The sequence below is a fragment of the Melanotaenia boesemani genome, chromosome 6 (assembly GCF_017639745.1).
Source record: "Melanotaenia boesemani isolate fMelBoe1 chromosome 6, fMelBoe1.pri, whole genome shotgun sequence".
NCBI lineage: Eukaryota > Metazoa > Chordata > Actinopteri > Atheriniformes > Melanotaeniidae > Melanotaenia > Melanotaenia boesemani.
This window is the reverse complement of record NC_055687.1, coordinates 3,153,428-3,169,836: the sequence shown is the minus strand read 5'-3', so window position 1 is coordinate 3,169,836 and position 16,409 is coordinate 3,153,428. Positions and strand designations below refer to the sequence as shown.

Below are 16,409 nucleotides of genomic sequence, written 5' to 3'. Positions count from 1 at the left end.
TTAGCGCTTTAATTCTCTTTAGCTGACAAGGTATTTTATGAATATTTTCATAGATCAAATAGAAAAATCAATACACTAAGTTGAAATAAGTTTTAAAAAACATCAGTGTGCATGTCTGTAGAAGTAAAATACTTTATTTAAAAATAATGTGGTACTGTTTTGTAATAATTAATGCACCAAAGGGTTATATATATCTATGTTTTACTGTTTTTTTGTTTTGAGTTTTATAAGATATAGACCTTTTTCTATTTGTATTTTTATTTTCTTCCTTTTATTTTTTCTGGTTTCAATATTTTTATTTTGTTTTTTTATTTTATATTTAACTTTTTATTCATATATAAACAGATTGCTTTGTTTTGAGTTTTTTTTATTAATTTACTTATTGGCCTAATAAGCTTATTAACTTATTCTCTATTTGTATTTTATATATTTGTATTATATATATATTAACATAATTTTAAAATATGTATCATTTTAACTTACATGTATAAATAAATGTGTAAACTTTTTGAGCTTCTTTTACTATTTATATTTTAGAATTTAATTAGGACCTGATGTTGACGAGGTGCGGCCCTGTTTTTAAATTTCTAATGAAAATGCCCAGGTTTTAAAACATCTAGCCATAATGACCGCAGTCCACATGATTAAGACACTTCCCTCAAGCGGGCAAGGAAAAACTCCCAAACTGTCCTTTTAACAGAAGGGCCTGGAAGAAACCTCGGGAAGGATCACACAAGAGGGAGCTCCCTTCCAGAGACATTAGAGTGTCTAGTGGGCTGCAAAACGAGAATATCTATATATTCTCTAAACTACACTGGGCATTTTTTTGTTTCTCTGGTCCTTTTCCTCTGAGGCCTGTCTTCCTTTGTGTTAGTTGAAGCCACGTTTTGAGCCTCTTTGGGAGAATCTAAACAAATAGACAGAAACAGCAAGTTATCAAAAGCATTAATCAATTTAAAACAAGCTTCATCCCAATGAATGTGTGTTTCTGAATGTAGGCATCTATATATTCTCTAAACTACACTGGGCATTTTTTTGTGTGTGTGAGTGTGTGTTACCACCTGTGCAGGTTGTAAACCTGCAATACTGATACCATCTTCTACATCCTCTTCATGAAGTTCTGGTCCTTTCAGCCCTCCACACTGGGCGCAGCTGCTTCCTGTCCTAGCCCGATTTTTTCTTCTTTCTCTTCCAACAGCTGCCTGAGCTGAAAAACAAAAGTTAGGATTCCATCAGTAACGTTTTTTCTTATACAAGCATTTTAAATAACTAACCCTTACCTGCTTCCACGTGGAGCATCTGTCAAATCATCCAACGTTCTCTTCCTCCGAGGTTTAACTGTAACCTCAGATGATGCAGCTTCACATCGATCCCGTTGGGACACACCAAGAAAGCCAATCTTTCTTCTCTTCCTCTCCGGAGAGCCATGGCCTGAGCTAGTAGACAAATTACAAGTTGTTAGTATTGCATCAGTAACATTTCTGCCTGTACAAGCATGTGAAAAAACTTCCACCGACCTGCTTTCAAACTGTGGAACTGTAAAAGTTCCCAATGTTCTCGTCCTCCGAGGTTCCCTCTCCACAGTTACGCTCTGCCAGTGAAAGATGCCTAGTGCTCCCACCACAAGGTGGCGCCACATCAGTAGCTAGACTCTTCTCCTCTGTTGTTCCCCGGTGGTGGAACCATCTACCAAACTCCGTCCGATCCGCAGAGTCTTTATCCACTTTTAAAAGCAAGCTAAAGACTCAGTTGTTTAAGGAGCATTTCCACACTTAGCTTAACTCTTTTACTCATCGGAATGAGTTAAAAAGATTTGTCCAGCTCTTTGGTTCAGCTCAGTACTGAAGAAGATGCGTGCACTTATGCTTAAGATGATGTTGTGTGATGAAATCATAAGGAAAAAAAAGAAAGTCCTGCCTCTAGTGCTACATGACAGCACCTGCGTCCACCTGGACTCCCAGCAGTCTGAGTACCACTTAATGATGACGTCCCTTCTGGTTGGTTTCTGCTGGCGTTCTTACTCTCGTCTCGAAGTCGCTTTGGAGAAAAGCGTCTGACTGTAGAACAGAACAGAATGGAGTAGAAAACAGAAATTAAACATAAAGCATATATACACAACATGAGTTAGAAAAGGATTTCTTGTTGGGTTAAAAGTTTGAATTTGTATGGTTGCCACCATACAAATGATGATTGTACCTAAAGTCAATGATCTATTTTCATTTATTCCCATTAAACCTTCCTCCATCTGGTTTGAGTCATTCGTTCGTTCTGACTCAAATTTCCAAAGGAGCCAAAAGGTTCGTCACACGTGGTGGTCCACAGGTTTGGGTCTGAAGGTTCTGGCTGCTCATTCAGTCTCGTCCCAAGACGCTGCTGGATTGGTGGTGTCAAGAGATGGTGAAATAGTGAAAAGGGTCTGCTGAGATGTGGCAAAAAATATCACTAGTGCAACTTTGATGAGCCAAAAATAAATAAATGAAATATTATGAAAAAGAAAAAAGAAACTTTGTAAACTGGTACTGAAGCGAAAAAGCCTGAATTAACCAGTTATCAAAAATCAGTACAAAAAGTGAGAATGCAAAAACTAAACTGGAGTTTAAGTAGATATAAAGAAACAAAGAACTGTTGTGGAAATTTCATATATTCACTTCAATATTGTGTTATACTGATCACTCTCAAGGTAAACAGATTGTTTAAGTTCTTGGTAACAGAGATTAATGCTGAGGAGCCTGTTGCTATCGTAAAAGTGGATGCATTCCTTAGAACAGTTCACACTGACCTGTGTGGCCAGATACCTTCAGGATGACCCAGCAGGGCATGTTTATGTGCTCAGTAAATGCAAAAGCTCATTAGGTTTGCTGAAGTGTCTAATCCTGTGTGAGGAACAGTCTCTTTGTTTTTATCTTACAAGATATATGATGTGCTGTGACGTGATCCTTCTGCTTAAAAGATGCTGCATGTCTGTTTCTTATCAGATTCTCTTCATATCTCTGTGCTGTCAGACCTCTGAACAGTCTCTCGAATTGCAATTCTATTCTTTGTATTTTAATTCTGTGTTCAATAAACTTGTAATCATTTTTCACTTCAGAACCAGACTCCTCATCCTTGACAGAGTAACTTTTTGCCTCCACAGAACAAAATGTAGTCTAGTACCAAAAGGCATGTGTAGGGCGGATCTTCTCTCCTCGTGCATATTAAAAAATGCAGGTCTAATGTGGTCCATAGTGATGCGGCTTACATAACGGCAAAAACCGTAATTCTTCCGCCGCATCTTTCTTTCCATTTCTGAAGAGAATTCTTGCTCAAGAGTCGTCACACAGGAGGGTTTTGGAAGCATCTCGGTAGAACACTTTTTAGTTCTCATCTCTGAATCTGAATCGTTTGTCGTAAGTTTTTTTAAGTGTGAGGATGGTCCACACCCATAAGAAGGTGTTCAACCAATGGGCAGCCTCTGCAGTGCTGGGATCAGATGACCTAGGGGGCTGGTTCAGTGTTTCCTTTCTGATTTCCTTTGTAAAAGTATCAAACATTTGTTAATACATCTGTACGTTATCAAATGTTAGTCTTAAATGTCATTGTTAAAATACTGATATACATTCTAAAGAAACATTATCATCATTCAAACAAAGCAAATGTCATTAAAATGAACTATAAAGAATGGTGAGGAAAATTTCAGATCATGAAGGAATCAAACTTGTCAACCTTGTACCATAACGATGACCTGCATATCTAAATACCAATAGCTTATCAACATATGAAAATATTTAAAATATTGACAGAATCTTTGTTCTCTACTGTATCTTAGATAAAGAAAGTCTGTCCTCTTGTCTGTGTTCTTCTGCTGAAGTGCCAAACCTTTAAAAGTTTATTACCCGCAAGAATGTTAAGTTAAACAAGTCCTGGTGGGGGATCCCACCAGATGATCTCGTCTTTGCCCTGGTTGAGATATTAGACCTGTGGGTGTTAGCTTGTCAGCTTGGAAAAACAAACAAGTTTTGAGAGTAGAAGGTCCCTGGTCATCAGTTGAACATCCATCTGTGAAGCAGGGGAAAATTACTTTGTTTTAAGTATTTTCATGAAAGATTTGTGGATGTGCAGAAGATTAATTTGGAAACTTCCCAGATACCGAGTTTATAAAAAGTTCAAACTTCCACTCCAAACTTTTAGTCACAAATGTGTTTAAATACCTTCAAAATGACTGACAACTCAAATTTAGGCCTTGTACAATACAAATTCTTTGCAGAAGCCACTATACAGGACAGAGTGTTCAAGATGGCTTTAGCACCATCAAACATCTGCTCACATTGCACTAATAACACACCCAATGATTATTTGCATGCTTGATGGTCTTGCATGCCTTTTTTAGAAGCTTTTGCTTCAGGTACGTGAAGACCTTTCAACGTGGTTAAAGTGTAATATTACTGCACACCCCACACTGGGCCTACTTGGTGACCTGGGTGATACCAACATAGAAATGAACTCCGCATACATGGTCCTCACTGGGTGGCTGGGCTGCCCCGGCGTGGGCTGGGCGGTGAAGCCTGGGCCCTGGTGCTGGGGAACTCTCCTCTTTTCAGTGGGTGGGGCGGCCTGCACTGGAGCAGGGGATATGGGGTGAGAGTGGGAGTTGAGGATATGGGTTTGAAGAAGTGGAACAGGTTGGGGGGTGGGGGATGCTCTGGCTGCAGCCTCTCTTTGCCGCCTCCTGTCTGGAATCATTGCCATTACTGCAGTGAGCTGTCTCAGTTCTGCTCTGTGGGCCCTCTTGGTCTGCCTCTGATCCTTGGACTCATTTGTCAATCTCAGCGATGGATCTTTCGACAGCCCAGTTTCCACATGTGTACTCAGCTTGTTATAATTCTAGGATGAGAGGAGTAGCAACTCTAATTAATAGAAGGTTAAACGTTGACATTGAGAATACAATCATAGATCCAGAAGCAAGATTCATAATAGTTACAATATCTATTCAAAATGTTAAGTTATGTACTGCAAATATACATGGTCCAAATGTTGATGACCCGTCATTTTTTCACTCCCTTTTCACCTCACTCAGTTATACCAGACCAACATAGTACCACAGGAAGTCATCAAGACTAGCAATCCACAGAAAGTGTTAAACAGTATATGAAGGATTTTGGCCTTTGTGATGCTTGGCACTATCACCATCCCACCATGAGGTGGAGATTGGAGTAGGTGGGGGGAATCGATGGTGCCCTGGTTCCTGGGATGGGTGCTTGGGTTAGTGCTACAGGGCTGCTGCTGAGGGCCCAGGACTCTGGGTTTCCCTGATCTGCCTCTAGCCTCCGTAGAGGTGTGGTCGCATTTGCACCATCTCACTCACCACTCTTCATCACTGATCACTCCTTAAACCTCATACTCGGCATGCTGACACAGTCACTGAGTTGTCCAGTGAGTTTATAAACTAAGAGACAATTTCTTTTTTTTCCCTGTGAGTTTGTATCTGGTTAGTGTGCTACATTTGTGATATGTCTTTTTGATTTTGTTATTTAAGAAGTCTTAATGACTAGCAGCTCCGTTTTTCAGTAAAAGCCGTAGAAAATTTTCTGGTGTGTTCATGTACAGGTGTAACAGTTTGTTGCCTGTCTGTGGTGTTTTTGTCTCCTCTTCTAATAAATCAGAATATCAAGAGGAACCTTACCCATAGGCCTCCCCTTGGCAGAGCAAATTTGTTAAGCCCGATACAGCAACCAGATTATCATTATGCTTGCTATGATGCTGGACAGGACAGGTTAAAAAAACAACAACAACAACAAAAAAGTATAAACACACACACACACAGCATACGAACTTCCCAATCGCACTCCCCAGCACCTCCCCCTCCCTCCCACCATGCTCTGTGGGAGACATCCCTGGCAAACCAGAGGGCAGTGAGCCCCAAATCCGGTCTCCACCTCCACCCCCAGCCACCCACATCACCTCCCATCTAGACGCAGCCGACTGCGCATCCCCCAGGACAAAGAGTGTTCAAGATGGGTCTAACATCATCAAACATCTGCTTACATTAATAACACACTCAATCAGGGGTGGCCAACGTCGGTCCTCGAGAGCCACAGTCCTGCAGGTTTTCCATGCACCCTGCACTGACACACCTGACTCAAACTAATGAGTCATTGTGTAAATTCTCATAGACTGTTGGATCCATTTAATTTGAGTCAGGTGTGCTGGTGCAGTGATGCATGGAAAACCTGCTGGATTGTGGCTCTTGAGGACCGACGTTGGCCACCCCTGCACTCAATGATTATTTACATGCTTTATGTTTTTGCACACCTTTTCAGAAGTTTTTGCTTCAGGTATGTGAAGACCTTGCAACATGGTTAAAGTGTAATATTACTGCACTCTCCACACTGGGCAAACTCTGTGACCTGGGGCTGCCCCAGCATGGGCTGGGTGGTGAAGCCTGGGCCCTGGTGTTGGGGAACTGTCCACCATTGCTGCAGTGGTCTGTCTCAGTTCTGCTCTGTGGTGGCTGCTGGTTGACCGAGGCTTGGGCCCTCTCGGTCTGCCTCTGATCCTTGGAGGTAGTGCGGTTGCATTTACATAAGCACTCAACACAACTTACCCCTAATGCTTAGTACACACACCTACATACAGACACATGCTGACACCCACACATATACTTGTGTTCGTTGCAGTTCCTGGTTTTTGCAGTTTTTCTTGTCACAGGTGCCCCTATAGATTGTCTGTTGTGTTCTCGTAAGGCTGATTTCTACCAATGGGTGCAAGTCGGGTTGGACTGGTTAGGGTGTGGATATGTTTGGAAACTGACCTCGCTGCATTTCCAAAGCCAACCATAACCTTTACTAAGAGGTGAAATATCAGTTGGATAGTTGTAGATGCCTTAAGCTACGTTGAGCCATCGCAGCACCTTAATTAGAATAGAATCAAAACACCACACAGAAACAAAGGAGGAGATTGGTGATCACCCAACAGTTTGTGTTTTTTCTTCTTAGCAGTGCTTTGTAATTCAATTTTAAATGGAGATTTAATCAACAAAGAAAATATGTTGCTCTAAACAAGAAGCCATTCCTACTTTGTTGTTTTTGCCAGGTTTTCCTCAACTGATCAACAGATTGCAGTGTGTAAAACTCCACCCTTTCGTGTCAGGTCGGTTGGATTGGTACCCCAACGGAAGGGCATGAAAAAGTAAAAAGGGTCGGGTCGGATATTAGGGTACCCGTCCCAGTTTCTGTGGAAATGTGTCCGGACCAGATGATGGAAACAGGGCTTTAGAAGCCTTCAGGATGTTTACTGTTTCATTCCAGGCTGTTTAGTTTATCTGTTTAGCTTTGATTGCAGTTTGTTTTCTACCTTTAGTTTTGTTCTTCCTTTCTCCATCTTTTCTCTTTCTAATTCTCCTCTATCCACCTATTTTCATATGTTTCTCCAATCCTGTTATAAGGAAAAACATATTTTAAAATAATAATAAAAGAACATTTAAGATTCAAGGGGAGCCCCATATCCAAAAGGCCCCTCGTTTGACCTAAATGTCTTGATTACCCTCATATAAGGACGAGTCAGGGACCATTAACAGTCAGTCAGATCTCAGAAAATTCTGAGATCTTTTATTGAGATATATGACGTAGGACATACACGTACACATGAATACAGTTAACACACATGAATACACTCTGCTCGTGGCTACTATTACAGGGAGAATAATCTAAACACTATAGTCAAATTCTAAAATCCAAGTATTATGTTTTCCATTAACTTATAAAAAATTAAATGATTTAGAAGTTAAAGAAAAAAAGTAATGAGTTTCTGGATATATTTAAAACCCCCCAAAAAAATAAAAGAACTAACCACCTAAAGTTATAAATCTTATGAGAAGGATTAAATGGAGAAGTCTGCTTCTTGCAGCAGGTTACAGTAATCTAATAATATACAATTACACTGATAAAATCATACAATGTGGAAAGTATTTAGATAAGGCATTTTGTTAGCAAATTATCTGAAAGATCCTTGTGAAAAAACCTTGTCTTTACAAGAAATAATCTATATTCATGAAAGAAAAAAAAACATGTCCCCCTTAAATGATACATTTTTATGTATCAGAATATAGTGAAGAAATATCAAGTCTTCAAATAGGTCTCTAAAGCCTGGTACACACAATGATTTTTTAAATCATAGGAAATCTTTTTTATCTGGTCAAGACCTCACAAATGGAAATAAAAAAGTCAGTTTTGATCGTACTGCGTTGTGTGCTCCGAAAATGTAATCACAGAACACACACACGACGATGCAGTCCAGCAACTCATCTACAATCTAGTCCTCCGAGCTGGTCAAACATTGAAACATAGAAGATGAGCCATATCAACAACCAGCAAAAAACGTAGAAGAACCACACCAACAACTGGCAAAAAATGTAAAGAAGAACCATATCAACAACCGGCAAAAAACAAAGAAGAAGAACCATAGCAAAAACCGGCAAAAATCGTAGAAGAACCACATCAACAACCCGCGAAAAATGGTAAAGAAGAACCATATCAACAATCGGCAAAAAACGTAGAAGAACCACATCAACAACCGGCAAAAAATGTAGAAGAACCATACCAACAACTGGCAAAAAACGTAGAAGAAGAACCATAGCAACGACCGGCAAAAAATGTAGAAGAAGAACCATAGCAACGACCGGCAAAAAACGTAGAAGAAGAACCATAGCAACAACCGGCAAAAAACGTAGAAGAACCACATCACCAACCGGCAAAAAATATAGAAGAACCATACCAACAACTGGCAACAAACGTAGAAGAAAAACCATAGCAACAACCGGCGAAAAATGTAGAAGATCCACATCAACAACTGGCAAAAAACATAGAAGAACCACATCAACAACTGGCAAAAATTTAGAAGAATCATATCGACAACCGGCAAAAAACGTAGAAGTAGAACCATAGCAACAACCAGCAAAAAATGTAGAAGAAAAACCATAGCAACAACCGGCAAAAAACATAGAAGAACCACATCAACACCCGGCAAAAAATGTAGAAGAAGAACCATATCAACAACCGGCAAAAAATGTAGAAGAAGAACCATATCAACAACCGGCAAAAAACGTAGAAGAACCACATAAACAACCTGTAAAAAACGTAGAAAAGAAGCATGGCAACAACTGGCACAAAACAAAGAAGAAGAAACATGGTAACAATCGGAAAGAAGGGGATATATAGGACGGGGGAATGATGGAGGTCTTGGGACCATTGTTAACAGAAAAAGGCAGAACTAAAAAAAATATCAGACTGGAGACGGCGTGAACACGGACTTTGTTTACTTCCTTGCTCCCCAGCCAGCTCGCTCTGATTGGCCACATTCCGTGCCACGTCACCCCCCACACAGTCACAATACATGATTCGTTGACGTTCTTCAGAAATCTGCACTGAAATATGAAACATGTTCAATGTTCCCAACTGTCGGCTATGACCCATATCGGAGCAGATTATCGGGACAAATCGGCTCATAACACACCACAGACCATATTATGACTGGACAGGGAAATCTCACAATGATCGGGCGTTTGCCGTCCAAGGTTGGGAAGAGGCAAAATCGGGACAAAAACAGCCCAAATATTGTTATGTGTGTACCAGGCTTATAAGTAAATACAACCCTCAGGTGAACAACAACACATTATATCGCCCATACTGCCATCCATGTTCTTTACCTGTTTGTGGGGCTAGAGCCTATCCAAGTTAATCAGGCGAGAGGCGATGTTGTTGCAGCCGAATATTTCTAGACTCGGTCCTGTTCCTTCCCTTTGTAAAATGGCTGCAGGAGCATTTAATCATCAGTAGTTTTTCAAATTCTTGACGGAACGTCCAAACACCAGATAAACACAGATGTCTGAGACTGAACAGGTGGAAACACCTAAACCTGAACATCATTCATCATTCAGCTTGTAAGGATCTAAGTTATTAATTTGTGTTTTTGCATCATAACAACTCTTCACCTGTCTTGCGAGCTCATCGAGATTAGGATCTTAGCTGCTAGCAAAATATGGACAAATTTGTGAAGGTACCAATGGGCAATGAATGAATGAACAACAGATTTCAACTACTAAAAAAAGACAACAAAATATGATGAGGCATATTTTGCCCTAGACATGACCAGGTAATGTTCAAGTAAAGGTCAATGGTGGATACTGAAGAGACACCACAGTGTATCACCACCGTAGAATACCCCCTTGAAGTTCCTCTAACCAGCTCATATTTACACTGTAAACAACATTGTTTACATATTAGTAGCAAAATTCTGCATTTCCACACATTTCTATTTTGTGTGGACACGCATGTGTCCCTTTAAAGAGACACGCCACCTAAATAATTCACCACAAACCTCACAAGGAAACGGTCTCTGTCCTGTGTGGATTCTCATGTGTTGGTTTAAGCTTGTCTTGCGACTAAATCTTTGTCCACACTCATCACAGCTGAATGGTTTGTCTCCTGTGTGGATTCTCATGTGTTGGTTTAAGCTTGACTTGTGACTAAATCTTTGTCCACATTCATCACAGTTGAATGGTTTGTCTCCTGTGTGGATTCTCATGTGTCGGTCTAAGCTTGACTTGTGACTAAATCTCTGTCCACATTTATCACAGCTGAATGGTTTGTCTCCTGTGTGGATTCTCATGTGTCGGTCTAAGTTTGTCTTTTGACTAAATCTTTGTCCACATTCATCACAGCTGAATGGTTTGTCTCCTGTGTGGATTCTCATGTGTTTGTTTAAGTCCCCCTGTGCAATAAATCTTTGTCCACACTCATCACAGCAGAATGGTTTGTCTCCTGTGTGGATTCTCATGTGTTGGTTTAAGGTTGACTTTTGACTAAATCTCTGTCCACATTCATCACAGCTGAATGGTTTGTCTCCTGTGTGGATTCTCATGTGTTTGTTTAAGTCCCCCTGTGCAATAAATCTTTGTCCACACTCATCACAGCAGAATGGTTTGTCTCCTGTGTGGATTCTCATGTGTCTGTCTAAGTTTGACTTTTGACTAAATCTCTGTCCACATTCATCACAGCTGAATGGTTTGTCTCCTGTGTGGATTCTCATGTGTCGGTCTAAGCTTGACTTGTGACTAAATCTCTGTCCACATTCATCACAGTTGAATGGTTTTTCTCCTCTGTGGATTCTCATGTGTTTGTTTAAGTTTGTCTTTTGACTAAATCTTTGTCCACATTCAGTCATTTTACCACAGATTTTTGATGTTGACATAAACATTAAATTTAACAGTTTTTACATGTGTCGACACTTTCCTGCAAGTTTACATTTTGCATCACTTTAAAACATCTTGTATGGTTTAAATAAAGGTTTCTTTGTTAAATGTCTCTAGAGAGGTGAACCTCTTCACCACATTCAGAGCAGCTGAGGGATTTTCTGGCAGTGTTACACTCCACGTCACTGTTTACACCTGCCCTATGTGCCCTGTCGTCATTCCATCTTCCATCACTTATCCTGATTGGGCCATAGATCCTTTGGTTCCTGTTTTATGGAGAGATGCTCCAAGTCCTGCTTGTCAAGACCACATTTGCAGGGAACTCCTTCTTCTACCAGCAACAGCTGTAGGTTTCTGCAGATAACACTGAAAAACAAACAAAAAATTCTGTTCATTTCTCCATTTGACCATGTGTAGATCCATTGATGGTGACCCTTATCTTTCCCTAGGTACTGTCTGACGCACATCTGGGATATAGCTTAACTCCTTAAAGATATCATAGGTTGTTTACGACTTTAGTCTACGCCAGTCTTCAGATTTATGTGCCCAAGCTCTGAGGCCTGAGGGGAGACAGGCTCTGCTTTGACTCAGCCTTATCTGGTCAGGATGACCTCCAGTTGTCAACAGAAAGGTATAAAACCTTTTGTCTCTTCCTGGTCTTTTATTTCATCAATTTGTCTTCAGACGATGGGATCTGTGTTGAAAGCTAAGTGGATCAGCGTTCGACTACTCCACCTAGGCTGCATTGTCGAGTGCAGAGCCAATAAGCGCCTCTCACCTGCATTCACTCAAGCTAATAGCTAGTGGGACAAGCAATGAGAAGTTAACTCATTGCAACATGGCTACTGCCTCGACTCTACCTGAAATCGAAGCTCCTCCACCATCATTCAGATATGGCGTATGGAACTACTTCGTTTTTTTTTATGTTAAGTATGACCCTGATAGTAAACGCGTCGTAGACAAAAGCACAACAGTATGTCGGAAGTGCCACATAATGCTTAACTACATCGGTGGGAACACAACAAATATGACTGTACATTTACACCAACATCACCCCGGTGCAAAGACAAGTGGAACCAGACAAAAACAACAGCATGCACACATGTTACAAACTTTACCCGAGTCATTTAGACAGCCACTTCTGTTGTAGACAACACTGGGATTCAGGACATGCTGCGAGTACTCGAGCCCCGGCACAAGATTCCTTCATGAAACTATTTCACAGATACCGCAGTTCCTGCTTTGTACAACGAGACAAAAGCCAAATTAGAGACGGCAGTGCTGTTGCTCTGACTTCAGACACCTGGAAATCAAGAGCTACACAGAGCTACCTGATCGTCAACGCACATTGTATTGATATGGAATGGCAGATGAAAAGCAGTGTTTTGCAGACACGCCTCATCGAGAGTCACGACACTGACGATTTAGCCAAAGGTCTGCCAGAAACTGTGGAAGACTGGAAGTTAGTGCGACCAAATGGAACTATACCTGTGACTACTGACAATGCCAGGAACATAGTGATACAGTCACAGCTGCTGGGCTTGGGTCACAAATTGGATGCTTTGTGCATACTATTAATATAGCTGCTCAAAAAGGAGTGGTTGTACAGAAGGTTTCCCATCTGCTGGCAAAGATGAGAAAAATAGCCACCTTCTTTCATAGAGGCACAACAGGAAACAATGTATTGAAGACAAAACAGCAGTTGCTGCAGCTTGGTGATAAAAACTGATCCAAGATGTTCCAACTAGGTGGAACTCCTCCCATGATATGACGGAAAGATATCCTAAGCAGCAAGCTGCCATGTATGTTGCAATGGCCGACAACTCTGTAAAGAAGAGTATGAAGAACATTCAGAGTCTATCTCGGGACGACCACACACTTGCTGAAAATCTTGTTGCAGTCATGAAAACCGTGAAAACTGTGACAATCATGATGTGTGAAACATCATCTCCAACAGCATCTATGAGCCTGCCATTTAAAATGAACATCCTGAACTCTATGGCACAGTCTGATAATGACCGCCCAGCAGCAAGAGATGTCAAGCAGAGACTCTAGCAGCGGACTCATCAGATTCACCATCAAAATCTCCACCACAGAAGTCGTCGGCCATGAAAGAGTGGTTTGGAGAACTGTTCGTGGCACAGGAGCCAAGGACCAGGTCTGCAGCCGAAGTGGCAAAGGAGGAAATGAACTTGTACAGGCTAGCAGATTGCATTCCCACAGATGATAACCCACTGAGATGGTGGAAGAAACATCACAGCTCGTACCCTCACCTTTCCAAGTTGGCACAGTGTTACTTGGTTGTACCTGGAACCTCTGTCCCAAGTGAGAGGGTGTTTTCCACAGCAGGTGACAGTGTCACAGCAAGCAGATCTGCACTGTCAGCAGAAAATGTGGAGATCCTCATTTTTCTAAAGAAAAACATGGAAATTGAGTAAACTGATTTTTGGTTTGTATTTAAGCGGGCCTTTTATTTAAGTTGGTTTTGTTATATATGCAGCTAAGAGGTGCTAACACTCCAAAAGATGAGTATGAGCTGTAGCTCCATCAGAGAGTGGTTAATTTTATAAGGACCTGTTTGTGTCCAATATTCTACTGAAAATATACTCCATAAGATGGGTGTAGTATAGCTTTTATTTTGGAAATAGCTATTTATTTGTAATATTCTGCTCTCTACAGAAGATGGGATTATTTCTCTGTCAGAAACTTTTATTTTATTCATTTGTTCATAATTTTGCTGTTTTTAGCAACATTTAATTTAAAAACTGTAATTTTGAGTTTAAACAAATAGACACTTTCATGGCCTACGTAGTCAGTAGCGTCACTACTATATCTGGAGGCAAAACCTGAGGAAAGCGCGTAAAAAACACTGTAGGAACAAGCTTGTTGTATGTTTGGGTGCCAGAATAAGAGGAACAACATTCCTTTCAGTAAATTGAAGTTTTTTAAGGATACCAGCTCAGATAAAACGAGACAATTATAGCTGAATGCAACAAGACGAAAGGACTGGACAGAGACAATCATCAACAATTCTCGTGTTTGCAGTGCAGACTTTATATCAGATACCATAAAACAGAATGTTAAGTGATTGTTATAGAGTCCAAATTAACAAAATTGTACATTATAAAGGAAAATGTTGGATGTATAACGGTACCTTTATCAGCTTTATTAGGAAGCGCATAAATGCTAAACTTTAGACTGCAGCACACAAAGATCGGGACGTAAGTTTATGTAATTTATTATTTGAAAATGGCAATTTATGACATATTTTTAAGCATCCAGCAACTTACATGCTTTGAGTTTCTTTTTGCTGTATACACATAGTGTCTTGATTAGGTACATGTAGATGTCTGGCCTCTCCACCGTTGCCAGTCCTGAAAGATCTTCATGCCACTCCCGTAAAGTGTATGGATCAGCCAGCCTGCTTCCATCTGCTAGCATTAATTTTCTAAAATAGCTGTCATGGTCCCGTAGAGTGAGTGTCTGTGTATATTCCGACAGTTCCGAGACTGAACCACTTGCCTCTAAACACTTACTAAAATGCCACCAAAAGTTTTTAGCTGCCACTTGATAACTCAGCTTCCAGCCTCCGCTTCGCCTCCAGGACGTTAACTGGCTCCAGGTCATCAGGAGACACGGCGATATAAAGCTGCGTATCATCAACATAGCTGTCAAAGTCAATGCCATGTCTCCTGATGACATCCCCAAGTGGCAAAACCTACAAATTAAAAAGAAGTGGGCCTAGAATAGATCCTGAGGGAATAAAAACAACTTTTTCGATGATTACTTAAAAATGGTAAGTTGGATAGAGGTCAGTGACTTTTACAAACAGTGGGCTCTAGATTACTCTTCAGAAGGAGCCTCACTACAGCCGTTTTGAAGACAGCAACTTTCCTCACAGTTCCTACCTCCTGTTGGCTAAAACTGGTGATGTTAAAAAAAAAACAAAAAAAAAAAAAAAACATGTAGTAGTGGTCTGACACAACCGGGTAAACAACAGAGGAAACACCAGTGGACAGACCATAGGTTATGACCAGGTTCAGGGTGTGTCTTCTGTTGTGTGTAGGCTGTGTTACATGATGCTTAAAATCTATACTGTTTAAAAGGTTTAAAAACTTGCAGTTTTGTCTTGGGGGGGGGGGGGGGGGGGGTGCTGCTGAACTCGACTCAGGACGTTGTGAGGCGGTGGAGGGAATACTTCGAAGACCTCCTCAATCCCACCAACACGTCTTACGATGAGGGAGTAAAGTCTGGGGTAGCTGGTGCTGGCTCTCCCATCTTGGGGGCTGAGGTTGCTGAGGTGGTTAAAAAGCTCCTCTGTGGCAAGGCCCCAGGGGTGGATGAGGTCCGCCCAGAGTTCCTTAAGGCTCTAGATGCTGTAGGGCTTCTTGGCTGACACGCCTCTACAGCATCGCGTGGACATCGGGGACAGTTCCCCTAGACTGGCAGACTGGGATGGTGGTCCCCCTCTTCAAAAAGGGGGGCGGGAAGGTGTGCTCCAACTACAGGGGGATCACACTCCTCAGCCTCCCTGGTAAGGTCTATTCAGGGGTGCTCGAGAGGAGAGTCTGTCGGATAGTCGAACATCGGATTGAGGAGGAGCAGTGTGGTTTTCGCCCAGGTTGTGGAACAGTTGACCAGCTCTACAACCTCTTCAGGGTCTTCGAGGGGGCATGGGAGTTTGCCCATGTCCCCCGGGGACTCCTGTGGGGGGTTTTCCGGGAGTATGGAATGCCGGACCCGCTTGTACGAGCTGTCCGGTCCCTGTACGACTGGTGTCAGAGCTTGGTCCGCATTGCTGGCAGTAAATCAGAATCGTTTCCAGTGAGGGATGGACTCCGCAAAGGCTGCCCTTTGTTTCAGATTCTGTTCATAACTTTTATGGACAGAATTTCTAGGCACAGCAGAGGTGTTGAGGGGATCCGGTTCGGTGGCCTCAGGATTGGGTCTCTGCCCTTTGCAGATGATGTGGTTCTGTTGGCTTCATCGGGCCGTGATCTTCAGCTCTCACTGGAGCAATTTGCAGCACAGTGTGAAGCGGCTGGGATGAGAATCAGCACCTCCAAGTCCGAGACCATGGTCCTCAGTCGGAAAAAGGTGGAGTGCTCTCTCCGGGTCTGCAATAGGGTCCTGCCCCAAGTGGAGGAGTTCACGTATCTCAGGATCTTGTTCACGAGTGAGGGAA

The 16,409-nt window shown here is 41.7% G+C and overlaps 1 protein-coding gene and 1 long non-coding RNA gene across 4 annotated transcripts in view; both read right to left on the bottom strand.

Moving 5' to 3' along the window:
* Nucleotides 1–16,409, bottom strand: part of LOC121641648 (gastrula zinc finger protein XlCGF57.1-like) — a 117,675-nt gene that overhangs the window by 86,674 nt on the left and 14,592 nt on the right. Inside the window, exons 1-2 of one of the 3 annotated variants that reach the window (XM_041987913.1) lie at nucleotides 10,416–11,559; nucleotides 4,386–4,393 (exon numbers count right to left, since the gene is read on the bottom strand). The exons of 1 other annotated variant lie outside the window; for it this stretch is intronic. In XM_041987913.1, coding sequence (XP_041843847.1) covers nucleotides 4,386–4,393; nucleotides 10,416–11,229 — 822 coding nt within the window. In that variant the 5' untranslated portion in view covers nucleotides 11,230–11,559. Of the gene's footprint in view, nucleotides 1–4,385; nucleotides 4,394–10,330; nucleotides 11,562–16,409 lie in introns of those variants that run through there. One more of the 3 variants, XM_041987912.1, reaches the window with a different exon arrangement.
* Nucleotides 972–1,547, bottom strand: LOC121641713. Its single transcript, XR_006010769.1, has 3 exons — nucleotides 1,518–1,547; nucleotides 1,281–1,436; nucleotides 972–1,207 (listed from the first exon to the last, which is right to left on the bottom strand). It is a non-coding gene; the product is annotated as an uncharacterized LOC121641713 (long non-coding RNA).